The 11,551-nt window shown below is 41.5% G+C and overlaps 1 protein-coding gene across 1 annotated transcript in view; it reads left to right on the forward strand.

Annotated features, from left to right (window-relative positions):
* The window catches only part of RPP30 (ribonuclease P/MRP 30kDa subunit), a 44,112-nt gene that overhangs the window by 970 nt on the left and 31,591 nt on the right, over positions 1-11,551 (forward strand). Inside the window, exons 2-6 of the mRNA XM_006831445.1 lie at positions 796-851; positions 1,696-1,752; positions 2,132-2,206; positions 2,889-2,960; positions 6,969-7,058. Of these exons, the coding sequence (XP_006831508.1) occupies positions 796-851; positions 1,696-1,752; positions 2,132-2,206; positions 2,889-2,960; positions 6,969-7,058 (350 nt within the window). The remainder of the gene's footprint in view (positions 1-795; positions 852-1,695; positions 1,753-2,131; positions 2,207-2,888; positions 2,961-6,968; positions 7,059-11,551) is intronic.

Genomic DNA, 11,551 nt, shown 5'->3' on the forward strand with positions numbered 1-11,551 from the left:
GGTTGGTTTTGTGGAGTCGGTTCCGACTCATAGTGACCAGTACCGAAGCTGTAAATCTTTATGGGAGCATCTCCCGTGGAACAGTTGGTAGTTTCGAACTGCTGACCTTGAGATTCACAGCCTGATTCATAACCAATATGCTACCAGAGCTCCTTGGAAGCGATAGTAGAGAGGTTGAAAGAAGAGGTTTCTGCAGTAAGACCTCTTTCTTAGAGATTTCTCAGCTCTTAGTGAGAGCGGATGCTGATGCTTTTGAGGTGATGCTAGATAAAACTGCGCCTTAGTAAAGGGTTTTTTTGGGGGGGGGAGGGGCTTTTATAACGTTTAGTGAGTGTAGTCCATTCTGACTCATAGAGACCCTGTATAGATTTTACCAGAAGCGGCTGGTGGGTTTGAACCACTGACTTACAATTAGCAGCCCAGTGCATATCCTATAACATCTCACCAGAATTCCACCTTTGTGAGGTAGCCATAGTGAAATGATTCTTTCCATTGCAGCCACTAATTAGCATTGTCTCTCTGGGACCTACTTAAAGTCATCTGTAAAAGGGGTTCACATGATGCCTAAAGACCTTTAGCATTTATATGCCCTGATGGTTCATTTCAAATGAACTTTTGAGGGGGTGTAGCTCTTCTCAATGAAGCTTCTCCTGATGCCATCCCCTTGCAGAGTATATTTTGAACTTCCCGAGAGAGGGCATGTCTGATATATATTTCCTATGCCCAACAAAGCAACAAGGGTGCCTGCAATTATTCAGTTACAGCTTGTTGTGACTGTTGAATTTTTCTTTTCAGTTGGCTATTCAGTTGTTGCCATCAATCATGTTATTGAATTTAAGGAAAAGAAACAGGTCAGTTAAAAATATAATCATTTGTGTTTATATATGGGTCATATAGAGACTATTGTTATTTAGTGCCATCTAGTCAGATTCGGCTCACAGTAACTCTGTATAGGGTTTCCCAGGATTAGCTGGGCGGTTTGAATCTCCATCCTTGTGGTTCAATCCAACCTTGCTGTCGAGTGCTGAGTGCTTATCCGACAGTGCCGTACCAGGACTCCAGTGCTCCTCTGTAAAACAGAGACTACAGATGAGCACATTTCCTATGAGCACTTTCTTTGTGCATTGTTAGTTTCTTATCTTATGTGTTAATAGTTGGGAGCGGCTTTATATTTGTGCAAATGATAGACATTTTTGTAAAGTACTACTGCATGGTACAATTCATAAAGTTGATTTGATATTTATTAAGTTGCTTTTAATAGTATTTTTAAAGTGCTTTTTTAATTGATTGAACTGTAATCACAATACTTAGCCTTTTTATTTTATTGTCATGAACCCATTAACTAATTGATTTCACTCTTAAGCCTCTGGTAAATATGTATGTTTTCTTTTTAGGCCAGCAGCTTTATTGATTAGATTACCAAATGCTGATTAGATTATTGCTAGATTTTTTTTTTTTTCTCCCCCTCCCCATCCACAGCTTTAAAACTATTTTTCATCCTTTCTGTTGTGCTGATATTGTTAATTACTTCTCTAGTTTTCATCCTAAAACAAAAGAAAAGAAAAAGCTTTAATTTATCTGAATACCAGAAATTTACTTTAAAAAACATTTTTTTCCTCCTGAAAACCTTGTATCCATAATGTTTTGCCTCATTAGCATGCACAATTCAGGTTGATTGTTTAGTATTTGTTGCAGGAAATCGAAAAACCAGTAGCTGTTTCAGAACTCTTTACAACTTTGCCAATTGTACAGGTAGGTGTTTACAAATATAATACCCTGTTCATTCAGTTCAGACACACCCAGTGATGTGTGCTAGTCTCTAACCTGGCTCCAGCAGCCTTGCCTGGGACCAGTCTTCCACGTCTCTCAAGAGTCAGCTCTTCCATGAAAGTCTCTTACTGTAGATCTGGTACTTCTTCCCTGAAGTCCTGCAATTTTTACATTATCTCATGTAGTTTAACATGTATACATCCGGTTTTTTCTTTAGCTCTGTTATCTGTTCCTTGAGGACAGGAGCTAGTTTATTGCCCTTCAGTATTATTTATAGCTGTTATGTTTTAATGAGTACTTTTTACTGATAAGGAAAGTCAGTTCTTTGTGCATTTTTTTTGATCATCCATTTTACTTTTAGGGGAAATCAAGACCAATTAAAATTTTAACTAGACTGACGATTATCATATCAGATCCCTCTCACTGCAATGTTTTGGTAGGTTATTTTTCTACTCTCTTTTTAGCCCTGTACAGTGTATTAATTAATGTTAAATGGTGTGGCTTTTTACCTCCCCCCTGTATGACACCTGCCCTACTCTTCCTGTCTTTAGAATTGTCATAGCCGAACAGATAGCTTGTTCTATTCACGGTACATGCATAGTGATACCACAGTTAAAGAATCCTTTGGCAACTGCTAGTCAATCTTCAGTTCACATGTGCCAGTCGTAAAGCTGGGTGCTGGGATCTTGCTCTTAATAATACAGACACAGTCCTTGAACTTACAAAGGTTATAGTCTAATTGGCAGGAGAAGAGCTTAACAAATAATAATTACAAATGTAAGTTGTTTGAAAAGGGGAGGAGCAGTAAATAAAGGATACTCTGGGAGTTTGTAGCAGGAGAGCTACCTTGAGGAAGTTGTTCAAATTGGGGCCTGAAAAATCAATATTGACATCTCAGTAAGAAGCAGAGAAAGATGTTCCCAAAGCACTTTTGGAGCATGCAAAGTCTTGAGACAAGGAGCGCATGATGTGATTTGGAAAGCAGGTTGAGCCTAGTGAGCAGGAATACCAGTGGCAAACTGAAAGTGTTGAAAGATTGAAATATAACTAATTATTCAGTGGATTTCCATGTATACATTTTCTGTTTCTGTATGATAACTTTCTTTGTGTATTACCAGAGAGCAACTTCTTCAAGAGTTCGCCTGTATGATATTGTTGCTGTTTTTCCAAAGACAGAAAAACTTTTTCATGTAAGTAACTGTGATGTAAAAGAATACTGCTTATGATGTTGTTGTTGTGTTGTGCAGTTGTGTTGGTTGTGACTCATAGCGACCCTGTGCAGGGTTTCTGAGGAGCAGCTGGTAGGTGTGAACTGCTGATCCTACAGTGCCACACCAGGAGTCCACCGTTTGTAATATTGTGTTAAGAAATCTAATGCCATTTCTTTGGTTGGTGACCTGTTTCTGCCCCCTGTGGAACTTTTTATAATTTTTTATTTCCCCTGGAATTTTGAAATTTCACAGCGATATATTTCCCCAGCATATGACAGTATGGTCACATTAGCTTTTAATCTAGAAATTTTTCAGAATCAAACCTCTGCTGGTCCCATCTACCTCCTGTTCTAGATTTAATTCCTTTTGTACTTTTGAAATTCGAGTTCAGTGACTTTTCAGATGGAAAAGACATTTAATATGTATGCTTGTTCACAAACTTGAGACACTCCCTAGACATTTGAAATACAGTCAGCTGCCTTTTGGACTTGAAGCATCTGCACGTGGCAGAGTAGAACGGCCCTAGAAGGTTTTCTAGGTTGTAATCCCTGAGAGCACATCAGCAGGTCCTCCCGTAATGTCACTGGGTGGGTTGGAAACACCAGCCTTTGTGTTAGCAGCTGAGTACCTACATTTGTCACCACCATGTTAAATGCTGTTGAATGGATTTCAACTCCTAGTAACCCTGGATAAGGTTTCTGAGTAGCAGCTGGTGGGTTTGAGCCTCTGACCTTCTTAATAGTCCAGTGCTTAGTCTACAGTGCCACACCAGGACTCTATCGTAGTAAGGTGGGTTTGGAAATCAACTGGATTGCAGTTTTTAAGAAATATGTTTTACTCTGTAAAGTGAGGTACAACTACTTTTAGAAAATTCTCAAAGTTTATTATATAGATTCAAAAAAGTTTGCATCTGACAAAAGAATATTTCAGGAAAAAAAATGAATGTACTGGTCTTTGATGTTTTAATTTTACAACGTTGTTGTTAAGGGCTATCAGGTTGGTTCCAACTCATAGCAATTCTTAATAGGGTTTCCAAGAAGTGGTTGGTGGGTTTGTACCACCGACCTTGTACTTGGCAGTCCAGTGTTTATCCTACAACACCATACCAGTTCATTTTATCATAGTTTATGTTTAAGCAGAATCTGTAGGAAAAGCACTAGACTGCTAACCATAAGGTCAGTGGTTCAAAACCACCAGGGTTTAAAACTCTATAGGATCGCTATGAGTCTGAATCCACTCAGTGGCAGTGTTTTAAGGGTTGTAAAATCACAGAAAGATATATCCCAAGTTTATCCAGTAGATGGAGCAGTTGAGTAAGGAAGCTGGTTGTGGTAAATTTCGTTTCCAAAGCAAATTCAACTCTACTGTTTTTGGACTTCTGCAAAGTCATTTTGAACTGCAAGGGTGGTGGTTCAAGCTCACCAGCCTCTCTTCAGACATCATATACAGGGTCACTATGAGTCGAAAGTGACTGGACGGTGCTTAACAACAACGATATTCATATTATATTGAAATACTTTAAATATTACAAAGATTAAGTTATGTCTAATATCACTTTGTTATTGTTGTTGTTAAGTGCCATTGAGTCAATTACAACTCATAGTGACCCTGTGTAGGGTGACTGAGGAGCAGCTTTGAACTGCCGACTTTGCTCTTCAGATAAACCTCGTAGTCCAATACATTATCTTGCAGTACCACACCAGGATTGTTGTTGTTGTGTGCCGTGGAGTCGGTTCCGACTCATAGCGACCCTATACAGGGTTTCCAAGGCTGTAGATCTTTACGGGAAAAGAAAGCCTCATCTTTCTTCTGCAGAACAGCTGGTAGTTTCGAACTGCTGACCTTGTGGTTGGCAGCCCAATTCGTAACCACTACGCTACCAGAGCTCCTTACACCAGGATTAGTTCTTGTTTTATAATTTAAGTATAGCAGGTGAACATTTGGATTAATGGAAAACAAAATTCAAAACGAATTTCATTGTTGTTAAGTGCCGTGAAGTCGATTCCAATTCATAGCGAGCTTGTCCAGGGTTTCTGAAGAGTGACTGTTGGATTTGAACTGCCAACCTTGCAGTTCAAACTGACCTTGCCATCTAGTGCTTATCTTGCATTGCCAGGTCGGAGAGGGCCAAGTAAAGCTGCTCTTGGTAATTAAGAGTTATTATACTGTGTGTGCTTAAGCCAACACAAGAGATATTTTAACTTGTCTACAGTTATATACGAAAGGTGACAGAGAAGCAAATGTATAAGGAAAAAGTAGTGTAACTTAGCTTTACTGAATGTTTGACAGTTTCTTTTTTTTCAATCAGTTTTTTATTGAAAAAGTGGGACTTCTGAGGATACAGGAGTAAGTTGTGACATTTCTGTCACTGCTAGGGGTCAAAGTTGATTCTGCAGGCCATTATTACTCCCTTTTATCCCTTTTTCTTTTCACCGGTGTGTGTTTGCTGTCACTAGCCTATTCATACTAACTTTGTTCACTAGCCTATACATACTAACATTGTCAGGTAAGTTTTTTTTAATACAAAACAGCTGATCTGTTTTGTATTAAATCAAATAATGTCAATGTCAAAGCCAGATATACATTGTTTAACAGTGCCTCTGGTGTGGTGCTGTAGGATCAGCCCTGGACTATGAGCCATAGAGTCAGCAGTTCAAACCCACCAGCTGCTCCTTGGAAACCCTAAACGTGGTCATTATGAATTGGAGTCAACTCAGTAGCACTTAACAACAGTGCCTTCTGGCCTTACTCTAGTGAGGTGATGCTAGTAAGCTTTCCGTAGCATCATTTTATATTCTTTCCCTGATTTTTCTGTTTGCCCTGACTTATTTGTGTGTTTTCTCTTGTGTGTATTTTTTATAAACCACTTCAAATCTCCTTTGGAAGGAAATGTAGATTATTGATCAACGAGTAATAACAAACATTAAAACAAATGACGGGGAAATTAATAGGTGAAAAGATTCATTCAGTATCATTCAATATGTAAACCCTCTGCTTTTGTTGTTGTTGTTGTTAAGTGCTGTCGAGTCGGTTCCCACCCACAGTGACCCTGCATAGGGTTTCCGAGGAATGACTGGTGAGCTTGAACCTCTGACCTTGCAGTTCAAATGCCTTTGCAGTCCAGCACGACAGTTTCCATTAGTATTGGCGCAAAGGGTCCCTGATAATGCTGTCAGTGTTTTCTCAGCCACACAATAGACTGTTTGGGGCTCTAGACCAAGGCCAATTCCTACCACTAAGGAACTCAGTAAATAATTTCTAGAATACACATGCCATGTATGTATTCCTTTTTGTTTGTATTACAAGAGTTTCTGGAACAATCTGAAGTAGCCTTCCAGAAACCAAAGTTCACTCAGCAACCCATCTTTAGCAGTGTTGTTGTTAAGTGCCGTGAATTGGCTCCAACTTATAGTCACCCAATATAAGGTTTCTGAAGAGCAGCTGGTGGGTTTGAATTGTCAACCTTGTGGTTCCCAGTCCAGTGCTGACCCTACAGCACTGCACCAGAAGTCCTCTGTAGTGGTGGTGGTGATGGTGATGTGCCGTAGAGTTGGTTCCGACTCATAGCGACCCTGTACAGGGTTTCCGAGACTGTAAATCTTTACAGGAGCAGAAAGCCTCATCTTTCCCGCGGAACAGCTGCTAGTTTCAAACTGCTCTCCTTGAGGTTCACAGCCCGATTCATAACTGCTACGCTACCAGAGCTCTTCTCTTTAGTAGTGAGTTTCCCAAATAAGAGGGTCTGTTGAGGTCCATGGTCATACCACTCTGCTTTAGCCGGGTCACAATTAAACCAGTGAAACCCAGCCTCAAAGAATGGCTAAAAACTGAAATTCACAGAGGCTCAGATGTATTTCATCATGAAACCATCATGACACCTAAGGAAACACCTATTTATGTTTCTTTACATCAGGTTTGACCCTGTCTCCCTGTCTTGTTCTAGTTTTCCTTTGGGGTTGACCAATTTTTTTTCCTACTTCTTAACAGGTTGCTTGCACACATTTAGATGTGGATTTAGTCTGCATAACTGTAAAAGAGAAGCTACCATTTTACTTCAAAAGGCCCCCTATTAATGTGGTAAGTATTATACTTCTCATTCTAGATTTGAGTTGATAGAATCTTGCAGTAACAAGTTGGAAACAGGGCAGAAGAAACCAGTGTTCTTAGAGGAAAAACAAAGGCAAGATAGTAAGGGATAGTTTTAGTGCCAATGGTGTTCGTCTTGTACAGCTGTCTTAGAAGGAAAACGAAAGCCTCAACTACAAAACAGCCAGGAAATTATTAAGATGTTGTTGTTTGAAAGGCCTCAGAAACTAAAATGCATCGAGGCTCTTTTCTGAAGAAGAAATGATGATAAGGATGGGCTCTTAAAGCCAGAACATGGGGAAGCAGCAATGAAGAAAGGATGAGGAGGAAAAACCGTGTAAAGTGTTCTTGAGACCCCAGCGAGCTGATGTGGGAGCAGGACGTGGAGCTCACCTGTGAAATGAAACTGCTGCGTCCGGACGCCCAGGTCTAGCTCCATAATAACCTGAGAGGGAGCCAGGCGTTCAGTGAGCTTTTGGTTCCTCCTTCTGCTATAAAATGTTCCTTGTTTTTCTTTCGCATTGTTTTCTTTACCCTTGGTCTTCTGTCTGCCAGCCTTCCTGTGAGTCTCATTGTCCTCCCATTTCCATCATTAAGGTGATATTATTTCTCATCAGTAACTATTTTGGTAACGGTGAGGTCAGCACAGCTGTTTATGCATCACCAGCCAGATCTTGGGAAGAGTTAAGATGTTATTTTAGAATTGTTAAGTGCTGTCGAGTCAGTTCCAGCTCATAGCAACCCTGTATAAGGTTTCTGAGGCTATAAATCTTTGCAGGAGTAGAAAGCCTCATCTGTCTTCCATGCGACAGCTGGTAGATTTGAACTGCTGACCTTGTGGCTAGCAACCCAACAGGTAACCCACTACACCAGCAAATCATTGTTTTTCCTGTGTTATTGCTAATACTTATAAATCAGTGAGCAAGAAAATAATCCCAAGCTTTTGTGTCTTAGAGTTTGAGATCTATGTTCAAAAACTCATTTATCAAATGTGGGAAAATGGAAGCTAGTAAGGTGAAGCTATTTATAGTCTTTCAGTCGCAGAGTTCCAAACCAAACCAAATCACTCTTTTTATGTGGATTCCAATTTCTAGCAAGCCTATAGAATAGAGTGTTACTGCTGTGTAGGGTTTCCAAGACTGTAAATCTTTATGGGAGCAGACAGCTTCATCCTTCTCCTGAAGAGCGATTAGTGAGTTTGAACCGTCGACCTTGCCATTAGCAACCCAACACTTTACCCACCATGCCACTAAGACTCCTGGTGACAGGATTATGGAGTCAGCAAGATTGTCAAAACCTTGGCTGTTAGGTTAGTTTGTGACTTTTCTTACAGGTGCCTGAGGCCGTCAGAGATCTCATCTGACAGGGAATTTGACTATGAAGTCCTTCTGGCACTGTGGTTTAGGCACTGGACTGCTAAACACAAGACTGTCATCAATATGAGTTGGGAACACCTCGATAGCACCTAACAACTACAACCACCATCCTAGTCACAAGGTTCCCCTAAGCCTACTACCCTGGAGCTGATTCCAACTCATAGTTTCTGTAGCTGTAATCGTCATAGTGGTTGGTGGGCCTGAACCACCATCCTTACAGCTCCACCCACGTTCCTTAGTCAAATTCCTGCCAAATGAGATCTCTGATGTGCCCCAGGTACTGTGCTAAAAGCCATGAATGAACTCAGTATCCAAGAGGTAGGTAGCTCTCTATGTCCCGGTCAGTTTTCTTTACGTTGATGAGTGCCGTCGAGTCTGTTCTTACTCATAGTGACCCTGTATAGGGTTTCTGAGGTTTTGAACCACCGACCTTGTGGTCCAGTGCCAATCCTACAGCGCCACACCAGGAGTCCAACCTCAAACTGATTCTATTTAAATGGCGCCCCCTGGAGTTAGGCAGGGGATCCACTCTGCAAACTGCCATCAAACTTAACTTTTTTACCTTTCTCTTCACTTTCATGAACTAGGAAGGCCATATTCTAGACAGCTTTGCCTGGGTAAACCCACATACAATACTGTGCGCCCAGTTGGGAGGAACTAGTAGCATATGATGCTAAGGATGAGTCCATGGACTGGGCAGCAGTGTCCAGCACATGCTTCCCCCTGTGCCACCACACTGGTCGGATCACCTGTGGCTGTGTGATGAGGGTTTTCAGTTGGGTTTCTCATGAACATGTTTACTGTTCAAACCAGACTGTGCACTTCTAGAGAGCACCGGCTCTCATGGTCTCCTAGTGTTTTGGGTTTTTCCCTTTCTCCATATCTTGCCTACAAAGGTGTTGTAGTTACATACCTGAGTCGATTCTGACTCATAGCAACCTATAGGACAGAGTAGAACTTCCCCATTGGGTCTCCTCAGCTGAAGTCTTTAGGAGCAGATCACCAGGACCTTTCTTCCACTAATTCGAACTGCCAACCTTTTGGTTAGCAGCCAAGTGTTAAATCATTACACCTCTAGGGCTCCTCTGCCTATAATGAGCTCTCCCTAAAATCTGTGTCATGACTGACATCCATGTGTCTCAGCATGTCAGGGTACAGTTTCCACCTGTGGTCCGCCATGCGCTGGTTGTCAGCGTTGGGACGTGGGCAGCATGAGGAGGACAGTGGCAATCATGGCGGTAGCTAGGACAGCCCGCTGCCTCAGGTCCGTTTGTAAGTTCAGGAAAACGGCTGGTATTTAATGGGCATTTTTGGCTTGATTCCCACATTAATTTAAGAATTCTGAAAGGTAAAAATTGACAAGTAAGAAGGTTACGCAGTATTTAGTAGCGTCTCCTTCCCCTCGTCCCTTCTCATGTGACCATTTTACATATGTTAGTAAAAATTATAGATGATGGAATGGGGGAAAGACTGAACAAGACTACTTTTAGTCTCCATCTAGTATAGAAGCAGGCTGTAGTGTGAATTGGTCAGGAAGCAGTAAAGTCCCTATACAATAATATAAGGTGTCCAGTTTGCCGCTGTTCCAGATAATTGTTAGTTGTTGGATTGTTGCTGTTGTTGTTAAGTGCCATTGAGTCGGTTCAGACTTACAGTGACCCTGTACAGGTCAGCTGGTGATCCTGAACCACCGACATTGCAGTTCAAACCGACCTTGCATTAATACTTGTGCATTATTCTGTAGTGCCACACCACAATTCCAGTTGTTGGCTAAGCATGTATATATTTTTGTAACAGAGTGTCTGATCTGGATGTGAATTTATTTCCATTAAAGTATGGAAATAAATTCACAAAGCTTAAAACACAGCCACTCTGAGGGAAAAAGATGTGGCAGGCTACTTCTGGGCAGTGATTATGGATGAGAGTTCAGTCTCAAATCTTGTCAAGTCTTGGTCCTTACTTGTGCCTTTGGCCTTGAGGATCAGCCTGTCTTTGGCCACTTGAAGTTGTTAGCCTGGCTTTACTCTGTCTGCCGTATCCACTTATAGGACAGAGTAGAACTGCCCCAATAGGATTTCCAAGGTTGTAAAATCTTTATGGGAGCAAACTGCGACCCACTGTACCACCAGGCCCCTTTGGCTTTACTGTTGGTGTTGTTAGGTTTCATCTGCTTGGTTCCAACTCATGGCAGCCCTGTGCACAGCAGAAGGAAACGCTGCCTAGTCCTGTGCCGTCCTCACAGTTGTTGCTATGCTTGAGCCCATGGCTGCTGCTACTGTATCAATCCATCTCCTTGGGGGTTCTTCCTCTTTTTCACTGACCCTCCAGTTTACCAAACATGATGTCTTTCTCAAGGGACTGGGCCCTCTTGACAGAGTCCAAAATATGAGAGACGTAGTCTCTCCATCCTCATGTCCAAGGAACATTCTGATTGTACTTCTTCCAAAACAGATGGGTTTGTTCTTCTGGCAGTTTATATCTGCTCTTGAACACTTTAAAGAGGTACAATACATCGTTTGATTTCTTGACTGCTGCTTCCATGAATGTTGATGGTGGATCAATGCAAAATGAAGTCTTGACCAACTTCGATCTTTTATCCATTTGTCATTGATGTTATTTACTGGTCCAATTGTGAGGGGTTTTTGTTTTCTTTACAGTGATGCAGCCCATACTTAAGGCTGTGGTCAGTAAGTATTTTAAGTCCTCTTCATTTCTAGCAAGCAAGGCGGTAACATCTGCAGAGCTCAGGTTGCTAATGAGGCGTCCTCCTACTCTGATCTTTCCTTATGTAATCCAGCTGCTCGGCTTTACTGGGATCACTTTATAGGGCACTTGAGAAAGCAGCACAGATCTCCTAAACAGATACAGGACTTTTCTCCTCTTCTTAGGTTGTGAGGAAAAGTGGGAGTGTTGAAGTAAGTAACTAATCAGGCTATTACCAGTAGGCCAGAAGCCATGTGACAATTGTAGCCTTGAAAAGTAGGAGTTTGAAGGAGGTCCCAGGCTGTGGAACACTCTACTATGTCTAGTTCTTGCCCCTTTTGTCATCTTCGTCATGTGTAATGGTGGTGGTGGTGGTATGCCGTGGAGTCAGTTCCGACTCATAGC

This window comes from Chrysochloris asiatica, unplaced genomic scaffold (genome assembly GCF_000296735.1).
Source record: "Chrysochloris asiatica unplaced genomic scaffold, ChrAsi1.0 scaffold00003, whole genome shotgun sequence".
Taxonomy (NCBI): Eukaryota; Metazoa; Chordata; class Mammalia; order Afrosoricida; family Chrysochloridae; genus Chrysochloris; species Chrysochloris asiatica.